The following is a 19878-nucleotide window of genomic DNA, read 5'->3' on the forward strand; positions in this document are numbered from 1 at the left end:
TAGTTGAACAAAAAACCAAAAAATTATTTCATGATGTGAAAATTATATGAAAGTCAGTGTTCGTAAAGCTTGTTTTGGAGCCCAGTGCGCTCACTTGTTGACCTCCTGTTCTTCACTGAGATAGTAGGGTCCAGGAGCTGTGCCGGGCTGGGGGGTGACAGTCACACAGCTCTGGGCCTGCAAAGTCTCAAAAACTTACTATCTGGCCTTTTACAATAAAGTTTCTCGACTTCTGATTAGACTGAAGTTAGAATTTACAGCCTTCTTCAATGTTCCTATTTTGTCAGATTCTGTTCAGCTATTCCTTCACTACAATGTAAGCCCTTAGGAGAGTCTTCCCACCACACAGGCAATAAAGCAAGCTTGCAAGAAGTTCTCTTTCCTAAGAAGAATAGAATATTAAATTATGCTAGGCGGACAACTTGATAGTAAAGAATATTTACTTCATTTATTTTTATTTTTTTATTGAGAGGCAAGGAGGCAGAGACACACACTCCCATATGTGCCCTGACAGGGATCCACCCAGCAAGCCTTTTACTGGAGGATGCTCTGTGCATCCGGCCGCTGCTCCACTGCTCAGCAACTGGATTAGTTTAGTGCCTGAAGTGAGGCCATGAAGCCATCCTCAGTGCCTGGGCCAACTTTGCTCGAACCATTCAAGCCATGGCTGTGAGAGGGGAAGACAGAGAGAAAGAGAGAGAGAGAGAGAGAGAGAGAGAGAGAAGGGGGAGGGGTGGAGAACAGATGGTTGCTTCTCCTGTATGCCCTGACCATGGATTGAATCTGGAATTTCCACACGCCAGGCCAACACTCTACTGCTGAGCCAAGTGGCCAGGGCTTACTTCATTTTTAAAACATTGAGGAAGAGAATACATATACGTACATATATATAATATATGTAAAGAAGATATTGTCTTGTTACCAGAGATGAGATTTAATAGGTCAAAGACGTAGTTAATTTAACATTAAGAGAGATTCCTTTAGTCCAGGGGTCCCCAAACTACGGCCCCCTGAGGCCATTTATCTGGCCCCTGCCGCACTTCCGGAAGGGGCACCTCTTTCATTGGTGGTCAGTGAGAGGAGCATAGCTCCCATTGAAATACTGGTCAGTTTGTTGATTTAAATTTACTTGTTATTTTAAATATTGTATTCCTGTTTTGTTTTGTTTTTACTTTAAAATAAGATATGTGCAGTGTGCATAGGGATTTGTTCATAGTTTTTTTTTTATAGTCCGGCCCTCCAATGGTCTGAGGGACAGTGAGCTGGCCCCCTGTGTAAAAAGTTTGGGGACCCCTGCTTTAGTCTGAATATATATTCTAGATAATATGTGGGGAGGATATTAATATAGGTATAAAACATTAGGTTTTCCTTCTCCTAGTCTTCTGCCAATATGTGCTGCTTAAATTTTGAAGACTGAAGAAAAATTCCTTGCGTGAAAAACCTGAAGCATCAATGAGAGCAGAGTAATTCCCTAGAGACAGGTGACTGGGTCTGTGAGCAGCACCAGCGGGCATCCCCGTCATCACTGGTGGACTCCTGCTGACACCTACTGGCTCTCTGGATGCTGCATTAAATGACAGTCACAACTTATGCCCTTAATTTTCAGCCTTAGGGATGCAAATATTTAAAACTCCTCATTTTGCTCTCAATGGTTAGTCTACCTCTCTAGAGACTCATGTTTTCTAGGTCAGGAATCTTAAAATGCCAATCTTCACTGTGCTTTAAGATATTTAATAAGATTGGGTATCCAGAGAAGGTTTGAGAAACATAGTTTTGGAGCAAATAAAAAACAAACAAACAATTCTACGTGAGCTGTTCACTTGTCATATAAAACCACAATTAAGGTAAGCTTAGATTTAGACATGGCAGTTCTCCAAATCCAAAGCCGGCTGAGCCTCTGGGTCCATCCTAAACCCTCCTTCAGTTCTCCCCTGCCAACCTCTTCTTAATTTCAGTGGGTCCGTGCACTGTCTACGGGCCCTCACCTCCACCTCCCCACAGGAGCTACAGGCAGGAACATCAAAGATGAACTCCCTACACCATGGATGGTGATCAGCCGATGATTCTGGTACCTAATGTGCCTTACACTTTCTATTCCCATGAGTTCATATATTGATATTTAGCTCGATTTTGGCCTCTTTCAGAATCACAACTTCAATGAGATACTTGTCATACTTCTCTGGGTTCTGTAAGGTTGGAGTAGACAGATTAGATTTGATACAGGTGAGACTTAAGGACTTAAAACATCAACTTGTTCAGGAACTCTGTATGTTCAAACAAATCAAAGTCTCCATCCTATATACCCAGAAACACTCTTCTCCTTAATTCAGAGAGGCCTTAACTTCTCTTTTAATTTACCTGTGCTATAAAAAAATTCTTTTTTTATATAAAGATGTTTTCTTTATTCCTTCAAATTTGTTAACCAGGAGTGACTGAAATAAAAAACAGAATTGAGCCCCATCATCAACATGGAAATGGCTTTAAGAGAAAACTGGTCAGATGAATATTATTGCTTCCATTTTCAACCAGCAAATAGTTGCCATTGATAAATAGCCAACAGTCTGTCAAGAATGCTCAAGTTATGTGACATAATACAACATGCCTGTTCTCAGTGGCAGGGGAGGGAAGACTAGGAAATAACTTAGGTGAACTTCTTGATTTCATCATACAAAACAAGCACAAAAGCACCACCCAAGCCTCTGAGAACATTGGACCATGCACCCTTGAAGAAAGCTTTGCCTCCTTCATCACGAGCAATCTTCCTCCAGCAGTCGAGTGTGCCTGTGTACATGATATCAGTTCCCTTGCGCCCCGACTGCATCATCATGCGGCGACGAACAGTGTCCAATGGATAGGAAATCAACCCAGCCACCACAGAGACGGCCTGTGCGATCATGCTGCTGATGAAGATGTGAGTATTCTTAGGATCTGGAAGCATTCCTTTGGCAGTATCATAGATACCGAAGTAGGCAGCTCGGTAGATGATAATACCCTGCACAGACACATTAAAGCCTTGGTACAGGCCCCTAATCCCATCAGATTTGTAGATCTTAGCCAGGCAGTCACCAAGGCCTTTGAATTCCCTTTCAGCTTCAGCTTTGCCCACATCAGCTGCTAGACGGGTACAGGCAAAATCAAGAGAATACACAAAACACAAGGAGGTGGCCCCAGCGGCACCACCTGATGCCAGATTCCCTGCAAAATAGCGCCAAAACTGGGTTCTCTTGTCCACACCACCCAGGAAGATCTGCTTGTATTTATCTTTGAAGGCAAAGTTGAGAGCCTGGGTGGGGAAGTATCTGATGACGTTGGCCAGGTTACCACGTCAGAAGGACAGGACTCCCTCCCTGCTCCTTGGGGATACGAACCACACAGTCTATAATGCCCTTGTATTGCTTATCTGCGGTGATCTGCTTGCTGGCATCCTGCACCTGTAGCAGCAGCTTGACCCGCTCAATGGGTGCTACTGCTGTCTTGGAGATGGCTGCAGCCACTCCACCTGCCAGGAAGTCCTTGGCGAAGGACACAGTGGCATCTGTCATGTTGAAAGAAAAGAAGAAGCAAGAGACTGCGAAACTGAGCAAATAACTGGCCGGGACTCCGGGGCTGTCAAAAAAAATTCTTGAAGTCAACTCCTTTGAGTCCAGGAAGGCCCACTTGCTGACTGTGCAGCATGGCTCGGGTACAACTTACTGTCTCTATGGAATCAGAATTTTCTGGGATTCTAAAACAGAATTGACATTGTTTGCTTAAATCAAGAGTTTTCTGAAACAAAGGTATGGTTCTATTGAGCCCCAGTTTCATTTCCATTGGGTAGGGGGTTCTTTGTGTTGAAGCTCTAAATTAAGTGAGTTCTAATATGGTCATCACTCAATCCAGCCTGACACAGTACAGCCCCTCTGTGCCATTTACTGACACTAGAGATACTTAGCCCCAGAGAGTCACAAAGGGTTATAATTTTTTAACTGTTTCTTTTAAGGATAAAGTATAACTGTTCATGGCATATGGCACAGAGATTTAACCAAAGGTAATGATAGAGATTCCTAGTAGAGCATAACTCCTGTTTACAAGTCATCTACCCAGGAAGACTCTTCCTCCACGTCTTAGAGAAGTAGTTTTACATACTCTATATCTTTCAAGGCCCGTACTCTTTTTCACAGCCAACCCTTTGCCTAGAAGGACTTTTCACTGATGCTGACTGCAAATATTTGTACTGGGATAAACTTCAGGTCGTTTTCTTTCAGCATGGCCCAAGGTCAGGGTCTTGCTCACAGGTCTCTTCAGGAAAACAATGGAGTTTTCTCCCAGTTAAAGATGTGCAGAGCTTTGGGGGTGACCCTGCTGCCAGCTGTGGCTTTCATGTGCACTCCTGGCTGAGCGGGAAGGCGAGACACTGTGCTCTTATCACCTTTGGCCGTGGGCAGGGTGATCCCTTCCTCTAAGATGGCAGAAACCCACCTCATCTTGGAGTTTCAATTCTTTTGACTTCAGTTATTCACTATTCCTTTTATTTTTTCTTTCAATGTAGACTTCTGTTCTTTCCCTGTAGCCTTTCCTGTTTTCATTGAGAGAAGCTCCTTTGGAGAGCTTGCGGGGCATGTCTCTGGTTTACCAGTGGGTTGTAACCTGCTTCAATTCAAGCCGGGATGCTCAAAAAAACAGCAGCAGCCTTTTCCCAAACAATGTTATGGTTCCAAACAGCACTGGCAGCTGTTTTTTATACTTGGTCTCGTTTAATTCTAACAACCCTATGAAATGTTTAGAAATAGTCATACTCTAGAATAGAGTGAAGCCCTGAGCAGATGATTTGTACGCTGAACGTAATACAGCCAAGAAATGGCCAAGGCAAAAATCTTACTCCAAAGGCCAAACTCTTTCTCCTGTATGCTATGGCCTCTGGGTATCTGCTCTATATCAAATTCCAGAACAACAATATCACATTACTCCCCACCTTCTCTATTCTGATTTGCCACCATGCCCTTCTATTTTTCCACTATTCAGATGGTCGCTGGAATTAAATTTAAAAACTGTTCCAATGTGTTCACTGAATACTTCTTTTTATTGGTGGAAAAAAAATCAGAAAAGAACTTGGACTCCAATGAGATACTATGACTGTACTTCCCAGTCCTCAGTTCACTTTTCACTGCCCTGTCTGCTGGCACTGCTGCCTAGAAGGTTCCCATATCAGTAAGCCTGGGGATGCACCACCACTGTTTAAATGCCCTTCCTTAGAAGTTTAACATCAAGAGGTGTTGCCGTCCTTCAAGAACCCAATGGGAACTCAGATTCCAGTATCCATGGCCTATAGGCTCACTGTCTTGGGCTCTTTGTGTTTCCATAAAATGGCATTCTGCACAATTGCCATTTCCCTCACAAGCTGTCTAAGAACACTGTGAAACTGGTACATCATTGTTACTATGACTTTATATTTTCTTTAGCTTCCAAAACTCTCGGTCCACATTTTGGTGTTGGAGAGCTCTGAAAGGTTGAGAACAACAGTTAAGCATCCTTCTGTTTGTATCCAAGTGGCACTGGGCATCCTTGTGATGTGTCAACATATAGCTGATTAGAACCTCTAGGAAGGTAAAATTTGAGAGCTGCTATTTGGTCCCGGAAGCTGATTCTCCTCACTCTGATACTCAAATGGAGATCCCTGCAAGTGGTTATCTCTGGGTGGTAGGACAATAGGTAATTCTCATTTTTTTATAACTTTTATTTTTCAATTTTTTTAATGTAGGATGTTTTATATGACTTGGGGGAAAATAATTTTTTTTTTAAAGAAAGAAATACAATGGTACCTTGAGATACGAGCAGACCAACATACTAAATATATATATTTTAGATACGAGCTGCAACTTGGTTCGTATTTTTGTTCGAGATCCAAGCGAAATTCTGAGATGCAAGTCATGATTCGGGAAGCTGCCACTAGTTGGCGCATTGGTGCACGGGTCCAGTATCGGCAGCACACTACCAGCATCTTGTTCTTTCTCACGTGTTACCCACAGAATCAAGTTGAATCTCATGTGCTGTACTTGTTCTTGCATCATTTTTGCACTTTTTACTAACTTTTTTGTGTGCTATCATGGGGCTGAAGAAAGTGAATGTAAAGGACAGTGGTGAGAAGAAGAAGAGAATGATGTCGATAGAAGCAAGAAATAATAGAAAAGCATGAGCGTGGTGTACGAGTGATTGAACTGGCAAGGCTGTACAACCGCAATACATCTACAATTTGTACCATCCTTAAACAAAAGGATGCCATCAAAAGCGCAAATTAAGAGAAAGGAACTACAATTCTGTCCCAATTAAGGACAAATATCCATGAAGAAATGGAGAAGCTTCTGCTGGTGTGGGTGAAAGAGAAAGAGCTGGCAGGAGATACAGTGATGGAGACTGTAATATGCGAAAAGGCACGTGTTATTTATGGTGACTTGCAGAAGAAAGAATTTAAGTCAAGTCATGGCTGGTTTGAAAATTTCAAGAAGAGATCTGGTATCCACTCAGTGGTGAGGATGATAAAGCTGCGAGTGCTGACGTTAAGGCAGCTAAGGAGTACATCGCATGTTTTGCTGTGCTTATCACAAAGGAAGGCTACATCCCACATCCCCCAATAAGTGTTCAACTGTGACAAAACAGGATTGTTTTGGAAAAAAATGCCCCGGAGGACTTTCATCACCGCAGAGGAGATGAAGCTGCCAGGCCATAAACCCATGAAGGACTGTCTGACCCTTGCATTGTGTGCAAATGCTAGCAGTAACAGTAAAGTAAAGCCACTGCTAGTGTATCATTCCGAAAATCCTCGAGCCTTTAAGACTCACAAGATTCTTAAAGAAAAACTGCAGGTTATGTGGCGCACCAATGCTAGGGCATGGGCTACGTGGTAGTTTTTTTATTGAATGGGTAAATCTCATCTTTGGTCCTGCAGTGAAGAAATATCTTCAAGAAAATAAACTCCTAGGCCCTGGCCGGTTGGCTCAGTGGTAGAGCGTCGGCCTGGCGTGCGGAAGTCCCGGGTTCGATTCCCGGCCAGGGCACACAGGAGAAGCGCCCATCTGCTTCTCCACCCCTCCCCCTCTCCTTCCTCTCTGTCTCTCTCTTCCCCTCCCACAGCGAGGCTCCACTGGAGCAAAGATGGCCCGGGCGCTAGGGATGGCTCCTTGGCCTCTGCCCCAAGCGCTGGAGTGGCTCTGGTCGCAAAAGAGCGACGCCCCGGAGGGGCAGAGCATCGCCCCCTGGTGGGCAGAGCGTTGCCCCCTGGTGGGCGTGCCGGGTGGATCCCGGTCGAGTGCATGCGGGAGTCTGTCTGACTGTCTCTCCCCGTTTCCAGCTTCAGAAAAATACAAAAAAAGAAAAAAAGAAAAAAAAGAAAAGAAAATAAACTCCTGATGAAAGCATTACTAATACTTGAAAATGCTCCAGCCCACCCACCTGGTCTTTAAGGTGACATTCTCGATGAGTTCAAATTCATGAAAGTCCTCTATCTCCCACCCAACACGATTTCAATCTTGCAACCTATGGACCAGCAGGTCATTTCCAACTTTAAAAAGCTTTACACAAAGCACTTGTTCTGCTGCTGCTTTGAGGTGACTGAGAATACAAATCTAACCCTTCAAGAGTTTTGGAAAGATCACTACAACATCGTGATATATTTATGCATTATTGACTTGGCATGGCAAGAGGTTACAAGAAGAACCTTGAATTCGGCATGGAAAAAGTTATGGCCTGATGTTGTAGACAGGGACTTCGAAGGATTCGAACCAGAGACCGAAACCGAGGTAGAAGCGTTGGAGGAGATTGTGTCCCTCAGAAAGTCGATGGGTCTGGAGGTAGATGAAGGTGACATAAACGAGCACGTGGAGGAACATGAGGAGGAACTCTCAACTGAGGAGTCGAAGGAGCTACAGATGATGCAACATACGGAGCTTCTGTAAGAGATTAGTAGTGAGGAGGAGGCAGAGTCGGAGGAAGTGAATTCTACAAGTGAAATTAAAGACATGCTGGCAATGTGGGAGAAGCTTTCAAGTTTCATTGAAAAGAAACACCCAGAAAAAGTTTCAACTGGTTGTGCTTCAGCACTTTTTAATGACACTTGTTTGTCACATTTCTGTAACATTTTAAAAGGCAGGCATAAGCAAACCTCTTTGAATAGATTTTTATTCAAAAGTCCTGCAAGTGAAAGTGCCGAAAGTGCAGCCAAAAAGGCAAAAACAGGTGATGATTAAATGAAAAATATGTAATGTTAAGCTTAGGTTAAGTTTAAAGTTAAGAAAGTGCATTTTTACTTAAGCTTTTGTGGTTTCATTTTAAGTAAAGAAAGTGCAGTTTTAGTTTTGTTTAAAGTAAAGAAAATGCAGTTTTAGTTTACATTTAGTGTTAAGAAGTGCAGTTTTAGTTTATACGTGTCTACAGTGCGTGCATCCCTTCCTCCCTCCCTCCTCCTCTGCCATTCACCTCTGTTAGCCACACTCATCTGTCTCCAAGGTAAGAATACAGTACTAAATAACACTTTTTTCTTTTATTTCATATAATTTTTTATGCATTGGTAAAGTACATGTGTGTTTCTTAATTAAAAACATGCTTTTATCATAATTTAGGATGGTTTGGGGATGTTTCATAGGGCTGGAACAGATTAAATCTATTTCAATTATTTTAAATGGGAGAAATTTGTTTGATATATGAGTTGACTGACTTATGAGCTCTGTTACAGAACGAATTAAACTCGTATCTCAAGGTACCACTGTACACTGCACTTGGATTTCTTCTTCAGTTACATAACAAGCCATTTAGAGAGATAAACAGTACTAAGTCTTTTTTTTCTTATCCTGAATTTTTTGTACTGTGCTTAAGGCTGTCTGACCTTGGTCATAGAAGCATCAGTCTGGGCATGATATCAGCACTTCTGTTTTTCCAAATCAGACAAAGAAAAAATAACCATGGTACAACTGTTTATAAGTGTTTACTTTTACTAGTAGGCTTTAAAAATTATTCAGAGGTTAAAGTTAAAAAAAAATAGTAGATGTCAATAAGATTGGCAGTTTTTGGCATCCTAGACACAAATGCTCATACTTAATGACTGATGATGACTGCATCTAAACAGTCCTCCTCAAAGTCAAGAGACACAGAGTATCAATACAAAGGTGTATTATATTTCTGTTTTATGTTCCACCCTTACTGGTATGCAGGAAGTGATCAAGCAACAGTGATGAATTTAAGAGATGAAAAAAGCAACCAAAAACACAAAGTCTGTTGTTTCTGCACCTGAAATTTAGTAGGAAACCACTCATTTTGGGTAAAGTTTTAACATCAAAGAGGTACTTTCTCACCTAAAATCCTAGCAAGAAAAATTCTGGGGCTTTGTAGATATGTGGAGTAGCAAGAATAAAAAATTTTCATCAAAGGCCATAAATTAAGGCACACCAATAGTAATTATTATGGAATATAAAACAACCAGAAATATAATACATTAAGAAGAAACTTAATGAATTAAAAAATTTTTATTCCAAAAATCCCTTCTTTATCAAAACTTAGTAATGAGTTATATACATATCCTGATGATAAAAAAGGCTCTAAGTTTGCTGAAGATATGCTATAAGAACATGACTGTCCCCTGATCAGGCAGTGATGCAGTGGATACTGTGTCGGACTGGGATGCAGAGGATCCAGGTTCGAAACCCCAAGATCACTGGCTTGAGCATGGGTTCATATGGCTTGAACGTGGGCTCACCAGCTTGAGTCCAGGGATCATAGACATAACCCCATGGTCACTGGCTTGAACCCAAAGGTTGCTGGCTTGAACCCAAGGTTGCTGTCTTGAGCAAGGGGTCTCTTGCTCTACTGTAGCCCCCCAGCCAAGGCACATAATCGAAAGCAATTGATAAACAACTAAGGTGCTGCAACGAAGAACTGATGCTTTTCATCTCTCTCCCTTCCTGTCTGTCTGTCCCTATCTGTCCCTCTGATTCTCTCTCTCTCTGTCAAAAGAAAATAAAAGAACATGACTGTCTATGCATTTAAAAAATGAAACCATATTCATTCCAAGAAGTAGTTCTAGACCATGGACCTTCAAATTGAGCATCCTTGGTAAAAACTCAAAAGTCCTCCTCAAGATTAGGGAAGTCTGAGGGGGTATATCGATGCTCCTAAGCCTGCATCCAGTGAGAAGATCCTTCCCAGAAAGGAGTAAAAACGAAATGAAGAGCAACCTTGGGAATTCTCATCATAAGAATAAACTCCGCATTCCACATAAATCAGGGGTAACATTCTTATGACTGTTAAGTATTCTGACTTTATAACTAGGGAGACAGCCATATTTCCAGAGTTTGACACTTCACACTATATAGTCTAACACATCAGGTTGGTGTTCTGAGCACCAAAGGAATGACTAGCACCTGCAGGCACATGGTAAAGTGGTGTCTGAACAAACAGGATGGACGGATGAGTGAATAAATCTTGCCTGGAAAACTTTTGGGACTTGAGCCGGTGTCAGTGGCCTGGAGGAAAAAGCAGCTACAAAAACAGATGCTGTCTTTAGGCCAGGTGTTTATGAAGAGGGAGTGGCCTACACTTGGCCCAAGAGGGTTCAGAGCCAAAATATATATTAAATTAAATAAATAAAAGCCCTCTATCAAACACTAATCATCATGCATTATTTGATTCTACAAGCTTAGAAGCAACAACAGCAATGCTATTGCTATCATTTAAAATAGTTACATTTTTTTAACCTATTCTGTGTAATTAAACCTTAAGAAACATCTAAAAGTTACTTTGGTTTAAGAATCTAGTCATCTTTATGTCTGAACTAAGATTTCTAATAAACGATTCTGATCCATCATTTTATAATAATAGACTCTCAGTAATAATATGTATGATAAATGATGTCAACTTACTTTTCAATTTTTTTCCTCTAAAGAAGTTAGTAAAAATTTTAAATCTGAACCCTATATTAAAAATTTTAAATAGAGTGACATCAGAGAAATAGCACCGTGAGGAGCGCTACCGACAAATCTCCCCAAAATTTCAACAAGTTCATCAACCAGAGACAGAAAAATCTATCCTTGGAGCATCCGGGAGTTCCACATACTGAAGGCGAAGTGCTATCAACAAGACCACCCTCAGATGCCATTAAGAAAAAGGAAATCAAATATCATGGATACAAAAGATAGAGAAGTAACACAAATGTGGAAAAATCTATGGAGAAAAAATTTAATATATTGGAAACCTTGGAGCTAAATGACAGAGAATTTAAAATAGAAATCCTAAAAATATTCAGAGATATACAAGAAAACACAGAAAGGCAATTTAGGGAGCTCAGAAAACAACTCAAAGAACACAAAGAATATATTACAAAGGAAACTGAAACTATAAAAACAAATCAAACAGAAAAGAAAAACTCAATTCATGAACTGAAGAACGAGGTAACAAGCTTAGCTAATAGAACAGGCCAGATAGAAGGTAGGATTAATGACATAAAAGACAGCAACTTCGCCTGACCTGTGGTGGCGCAGTGGATAAAGTGTTGACCTGGAAATGCTGAGGTCGCCAGTTCGAAACCCTGGGCTTGCCTGGTCAAGACACATATGGGAGTTGATGTTTCCGGCTCCTCCCCCCTTCTCCTCTCTGTCTCTCCTCTCTCTCTCTCTGTGTCTCTCTCTCCTCTCTAAAAATAAAAAAAAAAATAAAAAAAAAGACAGCAACTTCAGGCACACCAGAGAGAAGAAGAGAGAGACTCAAAAATTTAAAAAAATGAGAAAGCCCTACAGGAATTGTCTGACTCCATCAAAAAGAATAACATAAGAATAATAGGTATATCAGAGGGAGAAGAGAAAATGGAATGGAAAATATATTCAAAGAAATAATAGATGAGAACTTCCCAAGACTGTGAAAAGAACTAAAGCTTCAAATTCAAGAAGCAAACAGAACACCAAGGCACATCATAATGAAAATGGCACAAAGCAACGACAAAAAAAAAATTCTCAAGGCAGCCAGGGAGATTTTGGGGAGAAGGTCAGGGAAAAGAAGAATACAACATATAAAGGAAGGCCTATTAGATTATCATCAGATTTTTCAGCAGAAACTCTACAAGCTAGAAGAGAGTGGACCCCAATATTTAAAGCCCTGAAAGAGAGAAACTTTCAGCCAAGAATACTATACCCATCAAAGCTATCCTTCAAGTACGAAGGAGAAATAAAAACATTCACAAATACAGAAAAGATGAGGGAATTTATCATCAGAAAACCCCCACTCCAGGAAATACAAAAGGGGGTTTTCCAACCAGATCCAAAGAACAAAACAAAACAAAACCACAAGTAAAGCTCCACCAAGAACACAATAAAACCAAACTTAAACTGTGACAACAAAAGCAAAAAAAATGGGGGAGAGAATGGAGATTAACAGTAGCAAAGGACGATGAAGTGCAGAAACACTCACAAGATAGGGTACTACAATGAATATGGTAGGTACCCTTTTCATTACTTAATGGTAACCACCCTTGAAAAAACCACCACAGAAGCACATGACTTAAAAAAGGTAGCAACAGAAGAAAGAAGTATGGAATACAAACAAACAAAAACAAAAGATAGAAAAACAAAAGAGAAGAATCAAACAAGATACAAAACTAACAGAAAGCAATTTATAAAATGGCAATAAGGAATCCACAAGTGTCAATAATTACACTAAATGTAAATGGATTAAACTCATCAATAAAAAGACAGAGTAGCAGAATGGATTAAAAAAGAAAATCCAACTGTATGCTGCCTACAAGAAACACATCTAAGCAACAAGGATAAAAACAAATTCAAAGTGAAAGGCTGGAAAACAATACTCCAAGAAAATAACATCCAAAAAAAAGCAGGAGTAGCAATACTCATATCTAATAATGCTGACTACAAGACAGCAAAAGTACTCAGAGACAAAAATGGTCATTTCGTAATGATTAACGGGACACTGAATCAAGAAGACATAAGAATCCTTAATATATATGCACCAAACCAAGGAGCACCAAAATATATAAGACAGCTACTTACTGACTTAAACAAAAACTGATGCCTGACCTGTGGTGGCGCAGTGGATAAAGCGTTGACCTGGAAATGCTGAGGTCACCGGTTCGAAACCCTGGGCTTGCCTGGTCAAGGCACATATGGGAGTTGATGCTTCCAGCTCCTCCCCCCTTTTCTCTCTCCTCTCTCTCCCTTTCTGTCTCTCTCTCTCTCTCCTCTCTAAAAATGAATAAATAAAATAAAAATAAAATTTATAAAAAATAAAAAAAACTGACAAAAATACAATCATACTTGGAGACCTCAATACATCGCTGACGGCTCTAGATCGGTCATCCAAACAGAGAATCAATAAAGATATATTGGCCTTAAACGAAACACTAGAGCACCTGGATATGATAGACATCTACAGGACACTTCATCCCAAAGCGACAGAGTAAACATTTTTCTCTAGTGTACATGGAACATTCCCAAGAATTGACCATATGTTGGGCAACAAAAATAACATCAGCAAATTCAGAAAAATTGAAATTATACCAAGCATATTTTCTGATCATAACGCCTTGAAACTAGAATTCAACTGCAAAAAAGAAGAAAAAAACCCCACAAAAATGTGGAAACTAAACGACATATTTTTAAAAAATAAGTGGGTCAAAGAAGAAATAAGCACAGAGATCAAAAGGTATATACAGACAAATGAAAATGACAATATGACATATCAGAATCTCTGGGTTGCAGCAAAAGCAGTAATAAGAGGGAAGTTCATATCACTTCAGGCCCATATGAACAAACAAGAGAGAGCCCAAGTGAACCACTTAACTTCACACCTTAAGGAACTAGAAAAAGAAGAACAAAGACAACCCAAAACCAGCTGAAGAAAGGAAATGATAAAAATCAGAACAGAAATAAATGAAATAGAGAACAGAAAAACTATAGAAAAAAATTAATAAAACAAGGAGCTGGTTCTTTGAAAAGATCAACAAAATTGACAAAACCCTTGGCAAGACTCACCAAGGAAAAAAGAGAAAGGACTCATATAAACAAAATCCAAAATGAAAGAGGAGAAATCACCACAGACATCATAGATATACAAAGAATTATTGTAGAATACTACGAAAAATTATATTCCACCAAATTCAACAATCTAGAAGAAATGGATAAATTCCTAGAACAATACAACCTTCCTAGACTGAGTCATGAAGAAGCAGAAAGCCTAAACAGACGAATTAGCAGGGAGGAAATAGAAAAAACTATTAAAAACCTCCCCAAGGCCCTGGCCTGTTGGCTCAGTGGTAGAGCGTCGGCCTGGCGTGTGGAAGTTCCGGGTTCGATTCCTGGCCAGGGCACACAGGAGAGGCGCCCATCTGCTTCTCCCCCTCTCCCCCTCTCCTTCCTCTCTGTCTCTCTCTTCCCCTCCTGCAGCCAAGGCTCCATTGGAGCAAAAGATGGCCCGGGTGCTGGGGATGGCTCCTTGGCCTCTGCCCCAGGCGCTAGAGTGGCTCTGGTCACGACAGAGCGGTGCCCTGGATGGGCAGAACATCGCCCCCTGGTGGGCGTGCCAGGTGGATCCCGGTCGGGCGCATGCGGGAGTCTGTCTGACTGCCTCCCTGTTTCCAGCTTCAGAAAAATACAAAAAAAAACAAACCTCCCCAAAAATCAAAGTCCAGGCCCAGCCGGTTATACTAGCAAATTCTATCAAACATTCAAAGAAGACTTGGTTCCTATTCTACTCAAAATCTTCCAAAAAATTGAAGAAGCAATACTTCCAAACACATTTTATGAGGTCAACATAACCCTCATACTGAAACCTGGCAAGGATGGCACAAAAAAAGAAAACTACAGACCAGTATCTCTAATGAATACAGATGCTAAAATACTAAACAAAATACTGGCAAATCGAATACAACAACATATTAAAAAAATAATACATCATAATCAAGTGGGATTCATCCCAGAATCTCAAGGATGGTTCAACATACGTAAAACGGTTAATGTAATACACCATATCAATAAAACAAAAGAACAAAGACCACATGATCTTATCAATAAATGTAGAAAAGGCATTCGATAAAATACAACACAACTTGAAGACACTCAACAAAATGGGTATAGAAGGAAAATATCTCAAATGATAAAGGCTATATATGACAAACCATCAGCCAAATCATATTAAATGGCATAAAACTGAGGACTTTCCACCTTAAATCAGGAACAAGACAGGGTTGTCCACTCTCTTCACTCTTATTTAACGTGGTGCTAGAAGTTCTGGCCAGAGCAATCAGACAAGAGAAAGAAATAAAAGGCATTCATATCGGAAAAGAAGAAGTAAAGGTATCACTTTTTGCAGATGATATGATCCTATACATCAAAAACCCCAAAGACTCCACAAAAAGATTACTAGAAACAATAAACCAATACAGTAAGGTCGCAGGATACAAAACTAACATATAAAAGTCCATAGCCTCTCTATATGCCAACAATGAAATATTAGAAAACGAACTCAAAAAAAAAAATAATCCCCTTCGGCCCTGGCCGGTTGGCTCAGTGGCAGAGCGTTGGCCTGGCGTGCAGAAGTCCCGGGTTCGATTCCCGGCCAGGGCACACAGGAGAAGCACCCATCTGCTTATCCACCCCTCCCCCTCTCCTTCCTCTCTGTCTCTCTCTTCCCCTCCCGCAGCAAGGCTCCATTGGAGCAAAGATGGCCCGGGCACTGGGGATGGCTCCTTGGCCTCTGCCCCAGGCATTGGAGTGGCTCTGGTCGCAACAGAGCGACCCCCTGGATGGGCAGAACATCGCCCCCTAGTGGGCAGAGCGTCGCCCCCTGGTGGGTGTGCCGGGTGGATCCCGGTCGGGTGCATGCGGGAGTCTGTCTGACTGTCTCTCCCCGTTTCCAACTTCAGAAAAAAAAAAAAATAATAATAATAATAATCCCCTTCACGATTGCAACAACAACAACAAATATACCTAGGAATAAACATAACAAAAAATATAAAGGACCTATATAACGAAAACTACAAAGCATTGTTAAGGGAAATCGAAAAAGATACAATGAGATGGAAAAATATTCCTTGTTCATGGATAGAAAGAATACATATAATCAAAATGGCCATATTACCCAAAGCAATCTATAAATTTAATGCAATTCCCATCAAAATTCCTATGACATTCTTTTTTTTTTTTTTTTTTTTTTTTTTTTTCTTTTCATTTTTCTGAAGCTAGAAACAGGGAGAGACAGTCAGACAGACTCCCGCATGCGCCCGACCGGGATCCACCCGGCACGCCCACCATGGGGCGACGCTCTGCTGCGACCAGAGCCACTCTAGCGCCTGAGGCAGCGGCCACAGAGCCATCCCCAGCGCCCGGGCCATGTTTGCTCCAATGGAGCCTTGGCTGCGGGAGGGGAAGAGAGAGACAGAGAGGAAAGCGCGGCGGAGGGGTGGAGAAGCAAATGGGCGCCTCTCCTGTGTGCCCTGGCCGGGAATCGAACCCGGGTCCTCCGCACGCTAGGCCGACGCTCTACCGCTGAGCCAACCGGCCAGGGCGACATTCTTTAAAGAAATGGAACAAAAAATCATCAGATTTATATAGAACTATAAAAAACCCCAATTAGCCAAAGCAATCCTAAGGAAAAAGAATGAAGCTGGGGGCATTACAATACCTGCCTTCAAACTATATTATAGGGTCACAACAATCAAAACAGCATGGTATTGGCAGAAAAATAGACACTCAGACCAATGGAACAGAATAGAAAGTTCAGAATTAAAACCACATATATATGGTCAAATAGTTTTTGATAAAGGGGCCAAAAACACACAATGGAGAAAAGAAAGCCTCTTCAACAAATGGTGCTGGGAAAACTGGAAAGCCACATGCAAAAGAATGAAACTGGACTACAGTTTGTCCCCTTGTACTAAAATTAATTCAAAATGGACCAAGGACCTAAATATAAGACCTGAAACAATAAAGTACATAGAAGAAGACATAGGTACTAAACTCATGGACCTAGGTTTTAAAGAGCATTTTATGAATTTGACTCCAAAGGCAAGAGAAGTGAAGGCAAAGATAAATGAATGGGACTACATCAGACTAAAAAGTTTTTGCTCAGCAAGAGAAACTGACAACAAAATAGACAGCCAACTAAATGGGAAACGATATTTTCAAACAACAGCTCAGATAAGGGCCTAATATCCAAAATTCACAAAGAACTCAACTCATAAAACTCAACAACAAACAAACAAACAATCCAATAAAAAAGATGGGAAGAGGAAATGAACAGACACTTCTCCCAGGAAGAAATACAATATGAAAAGATGCTCATCTTCATTAGTTATTAGAGAAATGCAAATCAAAACTACAATGAGATACCACCTCACACCTGTTAGATTAGCTATTATCAACAAGACAGGTAATAGCAAATGCTGGAGAGGCTGTGGAGAAAAAGTAACCCTCATTCACTGTTAGTGTGACTGTAAAGTAGTACAACCATTATGGAAGAAAGTATGGTGGTTCCTTAAAAAACTGAAAATAGAACTACCTTATGACCCAGCAATCCCTCTACTGGGTATATACCCCCAAAACTCAGAAACATTGATACGTAAAAACACATGTAGTCCCATGTTCATTGCAGCATTGTTCACAGTGGCCAAGACATGGAAACAACCAAAAAGCCCTTCAATAGAAGACTGGATAAAGAAGATGTGGTATATACACACTATGGAATACTAAGCCATAAGAAATGATGACACTGGATCATTTACAACAAAATGGTGGGATCTTGATAACATTATACGAAGTGAAATAAGTAAATCAGAAAAAAACCAAGAACTACATGATTCCATACACTGGTGGGTCATAAAAACAAGACTAAGAGACATGGACAAGAGTGTGGTGGTTACCGGGGGTGGGGGGAGGGGGGGCGCAGGAAGGAAGGAGGGAGAGGGGGAGGGGCACAAAGAAAACTAGATAGAGGGTGACAGAGGACAATCTGACTTTGGGTGATGGGTATGCAACATAATTGGATGACAAGAAAACCTGGACATGTTTTCTTTGAATATATGTACCCTGATTTATTGATGTTACCCCATTAACATTAATAAAAATTTATTTATAAAAAAATTAAAATAAGATATTTTATAAATAATTAAAATAAATATATATTTAGGTATATATTGGCTATATTAATAGTTATATATTATATATTAATTATTATATATACTAATAGTTATATTGGTTATATTAGTAATATGATATATATAACAAAATAACTAAAATTTGTTCAGCTGAATATCTTTAAAAATGCTTAGAAACAAGCATATACAATTTGAGGCTAATAAAAAAAGCTTTATTACCAGTAAGTTCATTATTAAAATGGAAAAGCTATCAGTATCTATTGGTAGCAGTGCAATACAAAATGGTGTACCTATTATCATATATTAAATACATAAAAAGTAATTTAAAACAAAATATATAAAACAGCAATTATAACAGACACAGTCCTTGACCCTTAACATGCTTGTTCTATAAATAAGAACAGATATGTGTTAACCTCAGAGATAAAGATTAATGAAGCAACATTATGTAAAGTGCTTCTGGATACAAGGTGCTATGACTAATAACCCGACTCGTAAAGTAGAGGTGGCATCAGGAGGGAGAATAAGGAGAAACATACTGTGCAGACATGTGGCCAGTGCTCAAACTGTTGTAAAATTCCTTGATTAAGTTCTTCTTTATATAACTCTTTGTAAAAATGTGGAATCTTGGACATCCAAATGCCATTGTTATGCTTGTTTAGCATTTCCTTTATGCGGTTTTGAACCTCATCCATTTTATAAGTGTAAGAGGCAGGAGGCATGACATTTGGTTTTTCAACAGTCTGAATTAAGTTATCTTTAAATTAAAAAAATGATATAATTAACCAAAATGCTTAAATTAGATTATCCCCATCACCTAATAATTGTGTCTTTAGGCTTTGTTAAACTTCAGGCTTGTGGAAGTCAAGGGACTTACGGGGGAGCAGCATTAGGCAAAGCAGGACCGTGACAACTGCATTTCAAGTTTTAACCCGGAAGTAACCAGCAGGGTCAACAGGCCCCAAAGAGAGAATCTGGCCCCTTTATTTTGCAAGGGTACTTCATTTAATTTAAACAACAGAATAATTTTGCTTCATAAAGAATAATGAAATTCTATTTAATTTTCTAACTGCAACTAAGAAAGGATAAATTTTAGACAATAATGGTTTATATGCAATGCTGAATTTAAAACTATATTCCACAAGGCATGAGGGACAATGACTTAATAGAAGGATCAAAGAACATTTTATAAAAAGTAATAAATTGTCCAGGTTTAACATGTGATCAATTTTCCCCTTTATTAATGAAAAAAAAATTTAACAACACACAGTTCAAAAAATGATCCATTTATAATCATCATCCTAGCCTTAGTTTATAAATATAAATAAAAGGTTTGAACCCACAGATAACAACTAATGATTTTTTATTTTCCCAATTCATATCATTTATCCTTCTAAGTGAATACTGACAAAGTGTTGACTAGCATTCTTATTCATTTTTTATTTAAAATTCAGAGTGCCTGACTTAATATCCTAAGACAATGAAAAAATTGAAGTGTTCACGACAGCTGACAGTCTTGGTAGTTTAAGAACTATGAAATGCATTCCAAATATCTTCTAAATTTCACTGAAATACAGATTAGAGTATTTTAAAAAATACCAATTACAAGCAAAATATGTTCATGTTTTTAATCATACAGGATTTCTGCGGGCACTCAACAATTTTAACTTTATTTTAAACAGCCCTTTACAGACACACAGGCCAGTTTGGGGACACTGGCCTCTGAGGAAGCCGGAAAGTGAAAGGCGAGCTGCTCCTTG

At 40.0% G+C, this 19878-nt stretch overlaps 1 protein-coding gene and 1 pseudogene across 2 annotated transcripts in view; both read right to left on the reverse strand.

Annotated features, from left to right (window-relative positions):
- The window catches only part of LOC136387056 (tudor domain-containing protein 7-like), an 83337-nt gene that overhangs the window by 36937 nt on the left and 26522 nt on the right, over positions 1 to 19878 (reverse strand). The window contains exon 6 of one of the 2 annotated variants that reach the window (XM_066358118.1): positions 18658 to 18875. The exons of the other annotated variant lie outside the window; for it this stretch is intronic. Coding sequence (XP_066214215.1) covers positions 18658 to 18875 — 218 coding nt within the window. The remainder of the gene's footprint in view (positions 1 to 18657; positions 18876 to 19878) is intronic. 2 annotated transcript variants of the gene reach the window in all.
- On the reverse strand, positions 2424 to 3594 carry LOC136387054 (ADP/ATP translocase 2 pseudogene; annotated as a pseudogene).

This window comes from Saccopteryx leptura, unplaced genomic scaffold, assembly GCF_036850995.1.
Source record: "Saccopteryx leptura isolate mSacLep1 unplaced genomic scaffold, mSacLep1_pri_phased_curated manual_scaffold_56, whole genome shotgun sequence".
NCBI lineage: Eukaryota > Metazoa > Chordata > Mammalia > Chiroptera > Emballonuridae > Saccopteryx > Saccopteryx leptura.